At 41.6% G+C, this 20,200-nt stretch overlaps 1 protein-coding gene across 1 annotated transcript in view; it reads right to left on the bottom strand.

Annotated features, from left to right (window-relative positions):
• pou6f2 (POU class 6 homeobox 2) overlaps positions 1 to 20,200 on the bottom strand; it is a 68,336-nt gene that overhangs the window by 38,222 nt on the left and 9,914 nt on the right. Inside the window, exons 4-5 of the mRNA XM_063873857.1 lie at positions 9,799 to 9,896; positions 4,861 to 5,080 (exon numbers count right to left, since the gene is read on the bottom strand). Coding sequence (XP_063729927.1) covers positions 4,861 to 5,080; positions 9,799 to 9,896 — 318 coding nt within the window. The remainder of the gene's footprint in view (positions 1 to 4,860; positions 5,081 to 9,798; positions 9,897 to 20,200) is intronic.

The raw sequence follows: 20,200 nt of genomic DNA, 5'->3' as shown, positions 1-20,200 counted from the left end.
GCAAACTGGATTTGTTCTGTTATAGCTTTGGAATTTAAGGAATAAGCTGGATTTAAATTGACTCATTTGCATGTTGCTAATTAGTCATGGTATTGGAAGTTATTTGAAAAATGGTCATGTGTCAATTTGGCATCAAAACCACTAATTCAAAACCCTCCTAGTACAAAATTCATTTGAATAAATGCTCTACACTGTGTGCATCCACAGTGCGGACAGCCACAGTGAGAGACACTGCCTTGTAGAGTGTGTGTTTATGGCAGGAGGTTTGCAAAGAGCCTCCCTCAGTGTTTACCAGTGAGGGCAGATGTCAGGGTTTGCTGTGGAGGAGCAGACACAGCCACGTCTGATTAACAATATTATTGTCCTCCTCCACACGGCCATAAAGATCCCCCCCCCCCCCCCCTCCATTTTTTTTTCATTTTCTTTCTTTCTATTTCAGGCTGTGGCAGTGTGCTGTCCTGTGGCATGGCTGAGCCAGAGTGACACTACCATCCACAGAAACCAAACACGAGTCAGGAGCCAGAAGGTTAGGAAAAAAGGAAACTACAGAGACGGAAAATCTAAAATATCTTGGGATAAAACCATATCACTCTGTATTTAAATACACTGTGCGGCATTTGTTCTGCTATGTTTGTGCAATTATGAAATGTATGTAAGTTGAATTCGGAACAAATCATTAGCACGTGTTCAACAAGTGGAACACCAGGGGGTAAAATATACTCACATCTCAGCTTCAAGAAAACATCACAGTAGGAATCATGAGTCTCGTGGGAGTCTTGTGTGTGTGTGTGTGTGTGTGTGTGTGTGTGTGTGTGTGTGTGTCATCATGTGTGCGTTATATGTTTGCTTGCTTTTGCAACTCTGTCCCTATATGTTTATTCCCCTACTGTCCATGTTTCCTTCTTCATCTGTGTGTTTAAGTGTATACGTGTGTGTGTGTGTGTGTGTGTGTGTGTGTGTGTGTGTGTGTGTGTGTGTGCCGGTACAGTAAACCTATGATTCAGCCCTAGTGTGAATTTGTGTGTTTGATTCTAATCTTCTCCTCGCTCCTCTGTACATTTTGATTGGTGAGATTTTTTTTCCCGCGCCAAAGTGTCACAGAGGCAGTAACCCCACACATTTGCAAGCTGCTTATTGAAGACAAACAATAAACTGGTGGCAGATATCAATGGCAGAGATGAGAACCCGGGTGCCATATCAGCTGGGACTGCCTGGCGAAGCTGCCTCTGACTGCGCTTCATCTCCGGCAGCACCTCTCACTCTCAATTATTTGGCTGCTGTCACAACAAATCAATCAAATTACCGCTCCAGGACTGTGTGCAGCTGCTCCTATTGCACCGCTAGTTGCATTAGCTTTGAAATGTATGAGGTCTACATTTTATCACTGTTATTTATTTAATGCAGCTCTCTCACCTGCGAGTCCTCTTACAACCACGGCAAAGTTAAATCATTAAAGGACGACGTGGAATATATAGTGCTTGAGAAACACTTCAAATTAAACAGCGATAAGGGAGAAGGGATGGGTTTGCCCTCTATTGTGGTAAAATGGCAGATGTTGATGTGTGGAAATGTGGACCGCTTGGACAAGGTCCTCTTAATGCACGCCTCTGAAGGCTCATTGTGCACACAAAAAATGACTTATTTATTTTCTTATGCCAAACTGATTCAACAAACACACATGAGGGAAAAGCAGCTCACAATGAGCAACCAGTGTGGCTATAACACGCCTAAAAAGAATGGTTGTCACTCTCAAGCTTGGATAATGCAATGGGTAAAGGCAAACAGAGGCATTCCCTCAGCAGACAGAGGTTAAGTCAGTGGCCCGGCCCGGTGCTCTCACCTCTTAAAGGAGCAGCAGTCAGCTGAGGCAGAAGAGATGCAGTCTGACATGTCTTACTAGTGTGGAAACATTTGGCTCTTCCCCCAGGAGCCCACCCTTTGGTGGTGTAATGAGCATAGTGATTTTCCTAATTTGTACCGTACCAACACCCGCACCCCAGCGAACGACACCGCTGAGCTTTTTCATCAAAACGGCAGACATGCCTTTGATTGGCGCTGACACCGGGTCTCATTACTGCAGGTGAGTGGGAAGCCGACCTTAAGAAGGAAGCCTGAGTGCTGTTTTGTGTTTCCTGCGGACGACTACAGAGGAACAATGCTCTCACCTCACCATTAGAACTCAGCTCTCTGAAGTGCGGCGCTGCCTTGCTTTCAGCTGAGAGCAAATAAGACGGGATATGCTTATTAATATGAAAGAGCTCCAGTAAACTAGCTTCTTGCATTACCTTTGAGTGAGTCTTAGAGAAGAGGAGCAGACAGATGAGACTTTGTTCTGCTTCCTCCCATTGGGCATTACATGTACAGAGCTTTGATACAAGTACCTTACAAGTATGGTAATCATGCTTTGCTTGTTATAAGATCATGTGAAATGAAAACCTATTAAAAATGCAACGAGTTAGCATCATATCTAACAACAAAACCATCTGTAGATGTTTGGTCTGCTTCAGTAGTACATTCTTACTCTATAGTTATATAGAAATAGGGAAAATCACGTAATATTTTTTATTCACATGAGCCGTCACATTTACAGACCTCAAGCATGACCCAACCTAGTTTTTGCCTCTGTGAAGTCAGCTAGAATTGTGTGCACTCTGTCACAAAAGATAACTTTCCTCCTTGTTTAGTTTCATTGGGAATTTGTTTTTACTGCATGTTTGCAGGCATAAATCATTCTGACAAATAACCAGTTACACTGGTGCCGTGTTTACCGAGTCTGCCACAAGATGCTGCTCAGTGTTGTTTAAGCAACCACTCCAAATTTATAGCACAGCCCCATTACAGGGATAGTTATTTATCACAGTCTGAGAGCTGCCCTCCTGAAGCGCACAGCCGCTTGCTTCTCTCAACATTCACTCCTGCTTTGATTAGTCCGATCAAAACGGGATCAAAGCTGCTTTTGTTAGTGTTTGTTTAGATTTGATCATTTTTATTAGTTTTCCTCATTAAAACTGAATATGATTACTTATGAAATGCGAGAAACATCCCAAATTTAAATCTGATATAAAATATTAAACATTGAATTGTTACAACACTGGGTTTATAGCTATGCCAGCTGTAATGTAAAGAATACAATTCCTCCGCCCTCAATCTCCCTTTCCCCAAGACAAACAGCCTTATTAGCGGGTCATTAGCCGCCTCATTACATTTAAATGGAGTCATTGGCTGGGCTGCGTCTCATTACTGGGCCTCACAGTTGTCTTGTGTCTGATCTGACACTAATTAGCTAGCAGCGTGTGTGCTGTAAAACACACTTGCTCCTGAGGTCGTGAAACGAGCTGACTGCTCCCCGGCGACAGTGTGCCGCTGTATTATATGTGTGATTAATCAGGCCTGGAGCCCCAGAGAGGAGGGGGGATGCGGGGGCAGAGGCCAGAGTTGCAGTTGTCTGACAGAGGTGCTGTGCCAGCAGGCCTCATTCAGCGGAGCTGTGATGAACTCGGACAGCGGAGTGTGGAGGAGTGCCGCATGGCCAGAGGGGCCCGGACACAGTCAAGACATTTAGCTTCACTCGTGACTTGTGTCACTTTCTCTCCATGGAGGTCCCTTCAACGCATCCCCTTTAGATAAGAGGACGTGCGAACAGGCAGTCTGTCATGCTTAAAAAAAGATCTGCCACAGAGGCATTTCTCCACAACCATTTTTTTCACTATCTCTCATGGATGGGGAATTCTATCAGGACATTGGATTGCAGACTGTCTGTTGGTCTGTTTGTGGACAATAAGTGTGACTGAGGGGTGTTTGTTTTGCTGTTCTGACACCCTGACAGTGAGTTTGTCGATCAGTTCATCAGATCACTGCAGCCTTTGGGTTGTTCCTCACGCACTAGGAGGAAGATCTGTTGAAGTGTGAGTCAGATGGGCCTGCCGGGCCCATTATCGTCCTCTACTGATGGATACATTGAAGGGCTCGCTGGATAGATGCGGGTTTATTAAAAGCTCTGCCCACAGCGATGGCTGCTGTTATTTATGCATGTTTGTGTCCATTAGGCTTCTACTTCCACATTTCCTCACTCAGGGCATCTGTCCATCCATTTCCCCACATGAGGAAGCTTTCCCTGCACTTTATGCTGCACTGGCATTATTGTAATCTCCGTCCTAAAAACACACTGCTTTACATGTAGCCTGGCATCTTTTTACATTAGTGCAGCTATCTCATCCAAGATTTATGACTGATGGTTTCCCCATCCATCCCTCAATCTAATGGTATAAAAGAGACAATGTTTTAAACATTAAAATGAAAACCATTTACAACTATGATCAAAAGAGAACACTTGGGCATTAAAGTTTAAAAGGCACAGATAAGTACAGCCATGTGGACGGACAGATGAGGTGGAAAAGAGATAAAAAAGGGAAGTACAGTGCACTCTTATGCACAGGAAAGAGGCACAAAGTGCTTTTGCGCTGCACTGCAAAACGCTGACCTGTAATTAATATGGCTGTTCCTCTGGGCAAGTTGAGGATAGCCGCTATTTGGGATACAAAGCCCTTAAGGATTCTTACCTGGCCGAGGGCTTTGTAAGCCTTTTCATACCAGAAAAAACTCTTCTGTGCCAAACAATGGACGCAGGACAAGCCCTAGCTAGGATCAATACGTGGTGTATTTATGAGTAATAGTTTCTGGTGTCTCATGTTTTATGAATCATGGTGTGTAATACAGGAAAACCTTCATGAGCATCACAGAGTGGATTTTTTAGAACATCCATCAGCTTCCTAGAGTGCCTGATTTTTTTTCTCCTCTCTTGCTGGGACATCCAGTGACCCCGTTTAGTCAAACGAATGTCTACTCTGCCCTTTTTCTTACCTTGCAGGTTCTGGAGCGGGAGCGTCATGATGCCGCCCGCAGCAGCAGCAGCCACCAGGCTCTGGATGTTGGCGGTGGGCAGAGAGAGGACGAGGCCCTGCTGCCCCCCCAGGTGACCGCCTGCGTTGAAGGGGATGAGGATGGGCTGGTTCATGCCCGTCGCCGCCCCGGACATCACGCCGCCGACTGCATTGGCCAGCTGCTGGGCCACCAGGAGAGACTGCAGCAGACACAAAACATAAAAGCATAGCATTGTTATCTCATCACAGATGGGGGGGTTTCTGTATGTTTCATATGACCAAAATATCACACATTTAAGTCAAATGGAAAAAAGTCTGGCATTTTTTACAGTTTTATGAAATATAGAGTTTCTTATAATGAAACATTGTCAGGTGATTACTTCTGAATAGCTCAAATGTAAATAATATCCTACTTTATCCTACTTTCATATTCGTTTTGATAATACAATACTTAACTTGGCCCTTCAATAGTTTTTTAAATGTCAGATAGTTTTCACATTTTTATCTTCCCGGTCAACTTTAATAATTTCACTTTTTTAGTTTGGTTTTATCTTATTTTGAGATGTTTGTATTGTATCATTTGTTCTACTCTTTTATTTCTAATGTGCAATACTTTGTTTTACATGCTGCTGCAACGATTGCAGGATTTCCCAATTTGGGATCAATAAAGTATATCTTATCTCATCTTAAATAGCTTATAAATTAAGTTATTTAAGACTCCGTATATCTGCACTGTGTGTGGCACTTAAAGACACAATACATTTTCTAAGTTCACATCATCTGTCCCTGATTTTTGTGCATTTATGTCTTCTTACATTTCAATAAATATCTATTCTCGTCCTGTAAAAGTTACAAATAATTCAGGCAACTCATCCTAATCTCTGGAGAAGATACAAACATTTTTGAGAAACGTGACACCGTGAAAGCAAGACAAACTCTAACCTTTATTTAATTAGATTTGAAATGTATATTTAAAGGGTCAACTGTAAATGTAACCCACTTATGTTAAACAGGTATTTGTACTATGAACACAAAATGATTAAAGGTAATGTTGGCGATTACAGTGACTTTTTTTACAATACTATATACTGTATATACTATACAATATATCTCAAACATACCGTTAACTAATAATCTTTTATGTAACACTTGAAAATATTTACCACCAAGAATAAAAAGGAATATTTCCAATATCAAGAGACTTAACTTTTGTGTGCTGCAGAATACATAATGCTGTAATTCATGAGAAAATGCCATCACATTTGGTTCAAAGACGTCTGAACTATTACATAATATGCAGTAGTCACCGTAGTTCACTAATCAATGTGTTTTGCAGATGAATATGCTTTGCCGTGTCACACTCTGACAGTGGAAACACTCTGCTGTTGGTTCTGATAGAGATCTCTTCCAATCTTTGTGGAAGAGCTGAGGATTTCTCTTAGAAATGGAGAGTGATTTATGTTTCATCCCGTTGAACAAATCTCCGGTACCACAGAAATGTTCCTAAAAAAAAAGTAGTAGCAGTACTTTACTCCTTTGATGAGGGATATAAACCATCACTCCCAACTCTTCATGTATCCTTTCATTCACATTAGTTCAAGTGGATTCGGAGCAGTCATACCCAAAGAGGGAAAGATATGTTATCAGAGGTGTCGCTCTGAGATATTTTGCACACTACAAGATCTCTCAAATGGTATTTTCTGAGGAAGTGGGTTTGGAAAACACACCAACATATTTTTCACGGAGAGTCAGAAGTGGTGATGTTTGTACCACAACGAAAAAAATCTCCATAAATACACAGGGAGGACATTTGATGCTTTCTGATAAAAAAACCTTTTTCAAATGATGTCAGTGTTCGAGCACGTCAAACCAAATTTACACAGGAGGTATAAAAGAGGAGATACTGAGGATGCTGCAAAATCAAACAAAATTACTGTTTGGATTGAATTGTTTGGAATACAATAGTAAGAGCACACTGTCGGCTTGTGTTGCGTCCACAGAAGAGCAGCCTTTAGACGTGGCCAGGTAAGCACGGCTGCACTGTGTTGACTCCTGCACTCTGACTTAAGTTCACAAGCCTTTAACTCCAATTGTCAGCTATCTGCTTCTGTTTTGCATGGTGTGTGTGTGTGTGTGTGTGTGTGTGTGTGTGTGTGTGTGTGTGTGCAGAGCAGGCTGCCTGTTGCGAAGACCACCGTACGCCCAGACCTGGTGCTCCTTGGTGACAGGCGTGTCACTGTGATAACCCTGCAGGGTGCAGAGCGCCTGCAGTTTAACAGGTACGAGGTCACATGGGTTTAAAGCCACAGGGATCTCAGAGCGATTTCTAAACCAAATGAATACCTGTTTGTGCTCTGAGCTGTTAAAAGAATAACAGAGCATTGTAAGGTGATTGTTGTTGGCAGGAGTAATCATACACACTATGTAGGATTCCTCTTTCTCAACATTTGCTTTGATACACAACAACCGTGCATAACAGATGACAATATCTGACGCATCTGAGAGCATCCAAAATGACATTTGCCATTAACTTTAAAAAATGAATTAATAATTTCGGGAGCTCAAAGAATCCTCAAAGGACAATAACAAAGGCGGGACGTTTGTTAGCTGCAAGTGACATATGTTTAATCTTGCGTTTTAAACTAAATTTAATCTCGAACCGAAGCAACATATAATCAAAGAGGCCCTTTGAACATTTCATCTCGGAGTCAAACAAAATGAGACTGCCAGGCTTGACAGCAAAGACAGCCTCACATAGAAGGGAATAACATTAAAAGACAATTCTGCAATTATCAGATGTAGCCCCTGATTTATTTATCATTACAGGCAGCTTTTGGGAACACATGCAGCTGCCAAGAGAAGCCTTTTTTTCTTATAGCTTGCAAACGCTCTTGGTCTTTAGGCTGTTTGCTGTGCCGGTTTAACACTGATAATGATCTTCATCCAACATGAGAACACTGCATATGTAAACATCAAAATGACAGATTAGAATACATTTAGCATGAACACAATTAGCTCAGATCTGCGGCCTCAACACACGCCTTTTCTAGGAGAATCCTCAGCATCTCTCATCTAGATTTACAAGGAGTTCACTTCCTGGCTTTTGGCCTGATAATCTCACTCCTCCTCTCCATAGGTGCTGTTGTACAGTGCTTGGCAGGCCTGACAGCTGAGTGTTGAGAAGTGGTCTCCTAGGGGCCCCACAGACAGGGTGTGTGTTGGGGAAGCAGCCCCACTCAGGACTGGATGCGGTACCCAGCCTCTCTGCCCATCAGGGGAGAATAGGCCCTTCTATCTGCTTGGCAGCTTTGGCACTGAGAAATTGGCCATAATCACCCAGATAGCAGACTTTTGTCATCCTAACTGCGAATGGGGAACAGAAGGAAGGTGGATTCATGTTGGGTAAACTACCATCGGATAATGGTTGTTCGAACAATATCCGGCTCTGGAGCGAGAATCTATCAAAACATATTGATCCTGGAACAAGAGAATTGGGTATGGCGTGCGGAGCGCCTTTGTTTCTGAAAAGTGTTAGCTTCACAGTGACTGTACTGACAGCATTAATATATTAGATGGTGACTGTTGAGAGCTCCTGCTGCGGCTCAGACTGTAACTGCCTGCCTGAGATGCTTTCCTTTTGTGCTTATTTCTTATCTATTACAGAAACTGCGACTCTCACCAGCGAGGGCGTCTGTAATCAGAAAAGTGCTTTTAATTAAGCTCATTCTTCATCTCCGCTCGTAGCAGATCGACTCTTTCACTGGGGATTTCTCACCCTGTAAACCTGCCCGACAAAACTGAATGACTCTGCTCCTCTCATGTTTCCTCTTTTGTTTATACCGATGAGGATTGACTGTCAGTAAGTAACACAGAGTGCAGGGAGAATGGCCTTATTAAAGATGTTAGAGGAAACCTGGCTCTCTGAATGTGTGCTGAGCGGTGACATTAAGCAACACTAATGAGATGGATGTTCATTAAACACCGCAGAGCCACCCGGCCAATAAATCCAATCAGATAGGACAATGCCTGATTGAGCTATTAACAGGGCTGCAGGCTCGGGCTCTCTGCCCTGCTTGTTATGACAAGGCTTGTATTGTTAGTGCCACCACTCAATTACATTTGATGTGAGACGACAAAATACTTTACGATTTCACATTCTCACTGAAAAGGAACCTCAGTCTATCAGTGTGTCTGTGAGGGTCTTTCAGAGCGTTGCACTCACCAAATGAATAGGATTTCATAACGGAAACTATCAAATCACGCTCATTACGGCTGGGACGATAACGTTACAATGTGACTATTCTTTTATGTATTCATCCTTAGTTTTTCAGGGGAACTTGTGGTCAAAATGTTTACTGGACCTGAAGTCAGTATTGTACCTTCATATCCCATTCCTTCTTGACCGCTCCAGATGAGGCGCAGGTGGTTAAACCTGATGAGGCTGGCATCTCTGTGCTTCAGTCAGTTACATTTTCACGGTATTTTTAGAAGGTCATCAGTCAGGTAGAATAGGATGTACTTTAAGCTAATAAAAGCATGTTATTTTGAAATACTTACGACTTAAAACACTTTAATCAGACATATAACAAACGCAAATCTGGAGATAATAAAATGGACTATTATTGCATCTGACTAGCTTCTCCAACATGTGTTATATGTGTGGTAATATGATTTAAAAAACACCTGACACTGCTGCTGGAAAGCCTGGTTTCAACAGCGCACAATTTTAGTTTTTTTTGTTTGTTTTTCCTACCTAAGTATGTCAGCTTCCGGACCTCTGTAAGCTTAAGCAAGAGGCAAAGTCTGACGTTTATAGTAGAGGTGACACAACTCATATAAATTAAGTTATTGAGGGAGTTTTGGCTTTTAGTAACCTCCTAAATACATGGTTCTGTGTTTGGCAGATCCCCTCACTCACCTGTGGACCCATGGAGAAAGCTGGGTGTGACTGGCCCAGATGACTCTGCTCAGAAGGACTGCTGCTGGTGTCGGACTGGACCGAACCATCACGAGCTCCTGGGAGAGCAACAGGCAGAGATCGGTGCAGAAAGAGAAAGAAACAACAAAGAATGCACCTTAGATCAACACAGACAATGTAAGTAGATAAACACACAACACAGACCACGCTGTGATATTACAACGCGGAGGAGGGCAGTAGGGAAAGGAGGGGAATTTGTACTTAAGTGCTTTATCAATAACCGCTGCAGCGCTGAATAAATTACCAGCCAGCAGAGAGGCTCATTGATGGGGGATGATGCATACTGGCGGGTCCCCGATGGCCTAGATTACCGCTGAGAGATAGAGCTCCACCACAAACGCTGGGGCCATATTATTCAGCCATTTACATCACCGAGTATCACTCATCTAAACCCACTCTCCCCCCTCCGCTGTGAGCCTGCAGCTACGAGACACAATTAGACCTGTTTGCTATGAGGGCAGAGTGGAGTGGAGCAGACAGGGACATGATAATAAGCTTGCTGATGGCTGCGGGGAAAACAAAGGACCCCGCCGATTGGATATCATGCCGATCACCATCTCACAGACTCTCTTAGCAGTGAGTGTGGATCGTGCTAAAAGTTCAGAGAGGCTCTTTGACCCTCACCCTTTGACCCCGATGATATCGAGATGGCACGATGCCTCAGTGTTGACACAAAAGCTCGCCGAGTGCAAAGACGAGTAAATCTTGCAGAAAGAAATGTCAGAAAAATGTAAATGTCTCTCGGAAGCCTTTCCCCAAACTGACTGTTCAGAAGAGAAATACCACCTGACTGAAAATTACTTCATTTAACTTTCTGGGAGTATTCATTTAGAAGGACAGAAACTAAACACTGGAAAATGTTAAGTAATAAACACTTAGCTCGTACAAAAGCAAGAGTGTGCCAAAGTAAATAATAGACATGGACAAATATCTAACACTTCTGCAAAGACATAGTGGATGATTTTCTGACAATTTCTTTAATTTCAGTGTTGAAAAGATGTTGGTTCAGAGGAGGAATGTCTTTTGTCATAAGTTGGTGAAGGTGAGGGTGCTGAAGGAAACAAAAGGGACAAAACTATTTGCTATTACAAACAAGGACCCATGTTTCTTTTCTGAGAGGCTGTCAATACAGAGGAATAACATCTTCAGTCCTTTTATTGACGCCAACAGCCACGCTTTACAACATTAGCCTTAAACTGGGTGAACACAGCTGTCATTGATCGACCTTCAAGCAGTTATCCAAAGTATTTAAGCATTTCCTTTGGAAACGTCTTTATTACGTTGACTTATTTGTGTGTTTTTTTATTAACATTTGGGAACAAAGTAACACCACTATTCAGACCATTTGTACCTCACTTTTACTGCTCTAATTGAGTTCTGAGCGCCAGAAGGCCGTGAAGGGCATTTTGTGGTATGTGGACAACATTGATTTTGTGCTTGCTTTTTTTTTTTTTTTAATGTATTCTTTCTTAATCAGCCCTTTTCTTTAATTTTGTTTTTGCTTGTTTTACTGGTTTATGGAAAAAAATGCTGGTGATTATACAAAATTAAAACATAGTTATGATTATTATATTAAATCTCAGCTCTTAATCCCACACACTGCAACTTTGAATTGATGCCTATTTCGAGTATCTGGAAGTTTTCAGGAGCTATAGAAACACAATTATTTCATTACACTATTAAAAAAGAAAAAACGTACTTGAACTAAATAGACTTAGTGTTAAATTAGTATAGGGACACACACATGATGTGGATGCAGCTTTTTTTAATCCATTCTTTAAAACAAAGAAAGTAATTCATTGCTTTATTAAGTACAAATACATGTCTAAAACCCCTGCTGGTAAAACATGTATAGAAGCATAATAAAACTGGCTGATTTTAAATCATCATATATATTCAACACCATTATGATCATTTTACACATTTACAAAATTCGCAAACTGATCCTTTGAAATATATGACACAATACCGCTCACAAAAAGTCAATAATAGATCTTTTTTAACTTTCTTTCATGCAACAGCTCTACAATAAAGCTGATTTTGTAAAATGAGTTGTGGAAATGTGTTTGAAGGCCACAAATCCTCCTAGAGTCACACAATTTTGGTAATGAAGAAAAAAATTGTAATCACATTTCCACTGATCGCCATCGATTTCCCCAAATGGAATATATTTTCTTCTCGTTAAACAGTGCATGCAGTGGGCTTCTAGTCCTTTTCTAAAAGCTTCATGCAAAACGGACTATTGAGAAGCCTTACTGGAAAGATCTCATTGCCTGTCAAGTATATTCAAGCATTACATTTTAACCTCCCTTCCGCCAACTTAAATCATTTCATCTTTACATAAAATCCAAATAATTGGTGAGTGGCAGAACAAACCTCCAGCATTTGATGGCTGATGTGAGAGCCCAGGGGGGAGCCTGCTTTTCGAGCTGGTTTCTACCTCTGGCTGCTGGCCCTGCTTCACGATGAAGGTCCACATCCTCTCGCTTCTCAACCTCACAACGCGGGGATATTTTGACAAGCCAGTCTCTTTTAACCAATTATTTAACCCATTATGGATCCCGTTGTGCGCGGCCCCACCCTGTGCACTCAGTATCTGGCATTAAGATCAATCTGAACATACAGCAAAGACTTTGTGGCTGGATTAGAGTTGATATAAAGTGACAGATAAAGAACAATTTCATCATAACCTGCTGCATATATTCACATTTATTTTAGAGGCATTTTTCGGATTTGATCAGGTAAAGTCTAAGCAGTTAGTTCTCAGCGTGGATGGGATCACTCTTAAGTTATGTCTTTCCGTCTGTGTGCAGCCACTCTCAAACCACCTCAAAGGATATTTGCCACACTATGATAATATAAAATAAATGCAGCTGCGCAAGTAAACAATCTATTTATCATCAGAGCAAAGCTAATTAACCAAATGAAGATATCCAGCTATGATGAAAGGATGAGACTTTATTACCATGGACTGTAAACTGTTTTACTTATAGTTAAGACGTTTGTTGTGAATAATGTATTCTATCGGGTAGAAAGTGCGGGAGACTTACTCAATAACGATTCCTTGATGCCTTCATTCCACAATAACTTAGAAAGCTTCATCCCCTTGCAAATATCTGTAACGTTAACACGTTTATCTTGGGCGAAAAAATCGATAATAAATAACTACACATGCACATCTTCCCCCAAAGGATTTGTGTAATTTCTTTAACTAAATTAAATAGCTGACGGGAAACGCCCAGGGAGTCAGTCTTCAATTCTTTTTTATTACTTGAATTTTCATGTTTTGCTTTTCTTTTCTTTACTTATCCAAAGTAAATGATCATTAAATGGATTTCCAGATGGAGATTAATACAATATAAAGGGGGAAATGAGAAAATATCTTGATCAAATCAAAAAAGAAAGTCCTTTGATGCTGTGATTATACACGGTTATACAATGAGTAAAATGGAATGAATGTATTTGTTGATGTGAGGAGAGATGAAAGAAGAGGCCAAACGGATTAAAGACCAGGCGATGCACATTCAACACTGCTTTACACTTATCTGGGACATTCAGGCTTCATCTTTCTTAGCAGTTTAAAGGCCGTTGTAACAGTTTAAATGCCTTTTGATCAAAACTTTTTAGACCTTAAATGCAAGTTGTTCAAGGCCTAGACTGAAAGTGAGAAGATGAATATAATTACTTGAATCAAGTCTTATCAATTCCAAAAGCATGCTGATGTATTATACTCAATGAAAAAACCCTTTTTAGGCAAGTGAAATTATTATATTTAATACAGAGCTCAGAGTGCCATTTGATGTGACTTATGTCATGGGAATATTGCCAATATCCGCCACCACTATATAAATTCTCTTTCATTGATCACTAAAGTGGCCACTGGAGAGCGACTTTCAATGCCACACAAGGCTGAAGGTCTCTCTGTGCCGTGTGTGTGCGTGCTGGGGGGTTGTGTGTGTGTGTGTGGGGGGGGCAAAGAGCCATATTTATTTGACTTGGTTCAGCCGGTCTTAATGCAGGGTGCCCCAAGGACTACACCACAAAACAATTAGCCTGGATTTCATAAAGCAATCAGCATGCCACCTTGTCTAATGCAATGGCTTCATACATTGACAGTCTGAATAAAATGGGTGTTATTGAAAGCTTTGTGTTCATGTTAGCTTTCGCCTCAAAGCATTCATGAATCAATTTTTGCCCATAAAAGAAACTTTAACACTTAAGCTATTTTAGTGGAAATGCATTATGTAAGTTGTCAAATGTGCGAGAGAGGCCTGGTAACGATTCAGGCTATTCAGAATGAACAGCTAACCCCCATTTTTATAATGGTCCTTTTCAAAGTGTCTGGCTGAGTGCATGTGTTTGCTATTAAGATGGTGTCAATCATTTTCAACTGAAATCTAATCCACGGAAAATAATTTCACATGTGAACACATTTAAAAAGAGCGAAGATTATAAGATGATTACAATCCTAATTATTATAATAAATTGAACTATTGAAGTAGAGAATTATAGCACAAAAACATGCAAAGCTGCAGAGTAATATTTATCATCAAATGTGTGTCGCGCTGTTGATTCAGAGCGTTAGTGGGACAGCGATCTGCGAGCTGTTGAAGCGTAAAGAATGGGCCCAGATAAAATACAAAAAAATGCATCATACACAAGCTTTAATTCTATCAATACACAACCAATTGTCCCAGATTGTTTGACCATTGATTTTGTTAATGCCGCTTGGAAAGTTGATGTTGCGTTGCAGAGAGAGCTGAGAGAGAAACAAATGCAGAGTGACAGCTCATTTCACTTCTCTATCTAAAGCCCAAAAAGTAATGTTACATACAAGGCATGGCGCAGCATAGAGGACAGCAGCCTATGAAATGCAGTGCTGTTCTTTAGATTGATTTACTTAACTCCTTGTAGAATGCAAGAGAGCCCAAATCACCAGTGATTTAGCTCAGTGTTTCATTACTCCCACCAAAGCCCTCAACAATAACACAGGGCATAATCTGCTGCCAATAACTCCAGGTGCTCTTAGTCAGATGGCTCCCTCTGGACCGGCAGTGCAGTAATACTCTGTTTAGAGGCCGGGGTGGAGACGCTGCTATAGGTCAATAGTGTTTCTGGGGATAGAAAATCACCAGAGACGGACTTTTGAGTGGCTGCCTGTAACACTATTAGCTACATTATGGCTGCTGCTGCTAGGAGAGCTGTCATTTCCTTAATTAAGAGCCAGGCTCAGGGCGAGAGGGAGAAGAGGCCATGGCACTCTCTGCGGGCCCCTAACATTAAAGCCTGATTCTTCATCCTGCAAGAAGGGAGACCTTACAGTGGAGGACAAAAATCTATCTCATTCATTATTCTGGCACCAAGTGGAATAATGGAGTTAAGGAATTACATAGGAGGTGGTGCCGTGGAGTGTGCCCAACAGAAAGGATTTTACACCTCAGCAGTTCTAGGGCTATTTCCGAGGTGATTGTTAAGCGACAAGCAGTGGAGGGAAGACTCAGAGGTCAGAAAAAGAAGGACAGTCAGAGAGGATGCCATGGTGTTATAGATGTCTCGACGAGAAAGCAAAAATAGTGCACTTCAGTTTGTAAAAGTAAGCGGCCACTTTCTGATGAATGGATGAAGTATCTGCATGGGGATGATGCTTAAAGCAGTAAGGACCCTGTGCTCTGACACTTATGCTCTCATTGGGGGCCACAGGTCTTCACCGAAAGGCTCTTTGACGTGAGAGTGCTCCGCTGCAGCTCTTACCTGTCTCTCCCTTGATGCTGGAGTGGAGATGGAAGCAGCACAAGCATGAGAGGGACCAGAGGGAGGCAAATTGGTGAGAAGAGGCAATGCCCATTTCAAAGGTCAAGAAGGAGAGATGGTGTGATGGAGAGAGGAGGATGGAGAAGGGAAGGGGAAAGAGGAGGGGGGGGGGGGGGCTTTTTTTGTTGCATCTTGACATGGGGGACTTTGGACACTTCTGCACATCTGTTATAGAGCATCCTCCTCATTCCCAAAGCAATGTCAACCTGATTAGCTCAGGGTTGAAAGAGGCAAATAACAATCCAAATTATTTGTCATCCTTTCACAGGCGGCAGGGAAGGCGGGACGCTGAGAGGAAGACTAGCTTTAGAGAGCTGTAAGCCTTTTAGGAGAAGCCTGGCTCATTGGTGCTCCTCCTCCTAAATTACTTAAATGATATTTGCTGTAAATAGGATTCTGCTGCCGGCAGCCTGCAACCCTGCGCTGAATAAAGGCTTTTTTCTGTTGCGCATCTCATATTTTATCTGCGGAGAAACCCAAGGCTTTTATGACTAGAAATGATTCTCAATCAGTTAGATTATCAAAGAAAAAAGTGTCACTTTTCCAAGTTCATTTCCTCATAAACAAACCTTAATCCATAACAAATAGTCGAGTGTCACTATTTACTGTTTTGGTTTTATTTTAGGTTGGCTGAGGAAATAATCAGCACATTAAATTTGAATGAACTCGATTAGTAGATTTATTAATAACAGTATTTCCCCAAACATGATTATTTTAGGTTATTTATTAAGGCAAGATTTCTATCACATAGCTTAAATATGAGAATATCATAGGTTTTCTTCTATTTAACATTATTGAAAATCAAAAATATGTATTGAAACATTTTGAAAATAGTTGAGATGGACGTATTTGGCTATTTTCAAAAAGTTTGTAAAAATGAATACCAAAACAAATTGAATAATAATCAAAAGTCCAGTCGAAGAACAACGTATTTTAAACTGTAATCACTTTAAACCAGCGTGTTTCTGGTTCGGTGTCCTTCCTGCGCTGCGTCTGGTCAGCTGCAGGACATTTAGAAGTAGCCAGTGGGGTGTGAGGAAGGTCCACTGTGGTGTGTGTGTGTGTGTGTGTGTGTGTGTGTGTGTGTGTGTGTGCGTGCGTGCGTGCGTTGGGGGCTAGACACCCACATGTCATGCCTGACACATCAGCCCGGGCCCCCCCAGGCTATCCGGCACTAATGCTGCCTATGTCCCACTTTCTACCCCTTGCCCCTCAAAGTCTCCAGCTCTCCCCCCTCCTCACCCGGTCCTTCTGTCATAGAGGTATAATAACAATGGATCACAGCCGCGCTGCAGCACAGGCTCCATCACTACAGGAAACCATCAGGTGATACACACCTATATGTTACTGCAAACAGAGCTAATGTAGAAATGAGTTTATCTGGAACCCCCCCCCCCCGCGTTAGTTGTTACTGTATTCCCCTGTTGCTGGGATATTTACAGAGCTCAGTGGGTAAAGGTGGAAACAAGCAAATAATCATGTAGCTAAAAGACACCCAGCCCACCCCATCACATACAACCCCTCCCAGCACATTATTTTGGTGGAGCAGACAAATAGTGGAAGGAGGGACGTCTGGAAATAGTATTGCTTTGAAGCCCATAACTCTATTCTGGAGGAAAGAATCATCACAGTGTTATTCCACATCCTCAGATATAAAGGGAAAAAACATAATAACTTCTCGATAGCCTGGATCTCCACTGCCCTATACTACCACCCCCCCTCTCCTCCACCCGCCCACACCCCTGCCTCATCCACCATACACCCACTTCTCCTGCCTCAATCTTTGGTTTCAAAGGAAGCGAATCAGCCAGAAGGACAGAAGGTTATGCATTAGTACTGGTCATTGCTCAAAGAGCGAGCGTTATAAATAATAAAGGCTTGTGAAGGACACAGGGGCTGTGGGATGCATCTCTGGTTCACGCCACACAAGTCAAAGACAAGATTGTAATTTCTATTCCGAAAAATGTGACCCTTGTAGCTTCAATTACATCTCAACAACACCAACCGTGTCCGTGCCAAGGGAGATGTGACGCCTCTTTGTTAGCTCTACATGAAAGGCTTATTGATATTGGTTATGGAGCGCATGCTGAACAAAAAAATGTGTTTTTTCGGAAAATGAATTCCCAACTTAAAGACAGTGTACAGCTAAAATAAAAGCGTATTGAAATTCAATTTATTTTCTCCACTGCTATGTACCTACAGAACTTGTGATGTGCTTTTGTTTGGAATACTTTCTAGTCGAAGCAACAATAATCTTCTTAACTTTAAATACACAAACCACGGGGAGAATTATATTGGCAGTTATTTGGAAGTTCTTTGTTTTGCTCAAAGTCATTTCTGCATAACCAAGCATCCGTGAAACCTGATGACTGAAAACAAGAAGTGTGCCTTGTGCTCATCCTTGCTGTCCTCCATTCCACGCAGCGATTGTGTTGCTGTAGCCATGGGCACCGCGGGCACATTAGCAGATGTATTACACCTGCTTTATAGGCATGCATTAAGCTTGTTTTCATAATGAGATCCACCTCCTGGGGAGAGACGTGTTCCTCCTCGGTCTCCTTTATCCACTCTTATTTACTCAGCGCGGCCCATTCATCGCTGGGGTTTGCGCCACTTTATTACTTAACCTCACCACACAACATTACGAGGCTCTTTGCATCAGCAAGCAGCCTATCCCACCATGCATTCTGCCCACTAAGCTGATTACACAAAAATAATAAGAAAGTGTGCCTCCAGGAGTGTGTGTATGTATCTCTTGGTGTGTGAGAATTTGCACGTAAGACAGTAGTTTTATCGCATATCTACACTAATAACCATAAGTATGCATTTATAATTTCAATATGCAAAACGAATATACACAAAAGTGTGTTTTACACTTTGTAATAGGAACGATTTTTGTAAATTCAAATCAAAGTCAAATTGTGATTTTTAAGTCAAGTTTCCATGTCAAATTTGAAACCAAAGAGAAAAACAATATCTTTCCTATGATTTCATATTTAAATTATGGATTTTCCAGGTATGCTTGAAGCTGACTCACAACTGTCGCCTTTTTATTTTCTTTTTTCCAGCATGTTTTATCTCCAAGATAAACTCCAAAAATGAAACTGTTTTATTGCAAAAAATAAACCTCTTTGATAAACTGAATTTGGTTTCTTTTAAGCCAAATACTAGATTAGAAAGGGGAAAATTGGAGCATAGAATGGACAAATAAACACTGTTTTGAAATGGCAAATAAGGTCTGCAACTGTTCTAATCATGCGTCTCTTAGAACTCTCCATAAAAAGTCCTGTGGGTGATAGTCAATAAATAGTGCAGATTAAATGAGTTTCACTTAATTGTAAATGAAGCCTAATAAACCTGGAAATACATAAAAGCCAGGAGCAGCATTTCACTAGATGTGGCATTTGGTTTGGACTTTTTGTTCTGAATGACCTCCAATAGCAGGAATCAATGAAAGATTCATTTTGCTCTTTTGGGGAGGGGGATCTCTAGGTGACCTTTGTGAAAATGTTCCACCATTTTGGCAGAATCCGAATAAGTGCAGACCATTTCATGTAGACAGTAAGTGTATGAAATGAGTGCTCCTGTCGTTCCAGCCGGGCTCCTTTGACAGCATGATGATAGAAGCGTCACATCCTTGGGAGAGTAAATGCAAACTGACAAGAGATGAGCCTTTGGTTGCTGAATATAATACGGAATTGTGCTCTGAGTGTCTTATTATCTTGTCTGTTGATGTCTGAAAGGGGGAGATTTGCTTGAGAAGAGAAGACAGAAACTGTACGCATGCAACACCATCCCGTCCTTTGAAAAAAATTGCTTGCCCTACTAACCACAGCTTTCCCACCTAATGTCCACTTCTACTTGGAATAAATACATGGCGGCAGGATGTTTGTGGTGCCTCGTAGCCCCTGTTAGCTGAAGTGGAAGACTATTTGCACAGGCGAGCTTTTAGGAGAACGACCCTTTCACCACTGCAGTAAGCATGTGATGGGTGTAGAAGGTGGACAATTTACTGTAGACAAACATGACCGCTGCTGTCATTGTCTCCAACTGCCTCCTCCTTCCCAGCTTATACATAGTATTAGGGGACTAAAACTGAAGTCGTACATCAACTCTGCTGGGAGGAAAAGTTGTGGTGGGCGCTCCAGGTATTTCAACACACACAATCTAAAGCCTGGCACATGTTATTGCAGCAATATCAGCGTTCAAAGATTCATTATTATGAATACATTACTAACAGATAGCTGCAGCCCTCGTGGGTACAGTAAGGTACAAGCTTGCATTTTTTACACTTTTTGTAACAAAAAACCCCAGCGACAAAAGAGTTTGCATATATTTTGAGGGGGTATAAAACTAACTGTATCAGCAGGAGACTTACAGGCTTTACATACAACTCCGCCAATCATACACTGTGTATTCATGCGTGTGTGTGCATGCTATTAAACTATAGTATAGTGAAAATGGGTTCATTTGACTGCATACACAATTGTTATGTCTACATGGTTTGATACAGTAATACTCAAATTCTAGA

This window comes from Eleginops maclovinus, chromosome 21 (genome assembly GCF_036324505.1).
Source record: "Eleginops maclovinus isolate JMC-PN-2008 ecotype Puerto Natales chromosome 21, JC_Emac_rtc_rv5, whole genome shotgun sequence".
Lineage (NCBI taxonomy): Eukaryota > Metazoa > Chordata > Actinopteri > Perciformes > Eleginopidae > Eleginops > Eleginops maclovinus.
The sequence above is the reverse complement of the archived record's forward strand: the minus strand, read 5'-3'. Positions and strand labels throughout refer to the sequence as shown.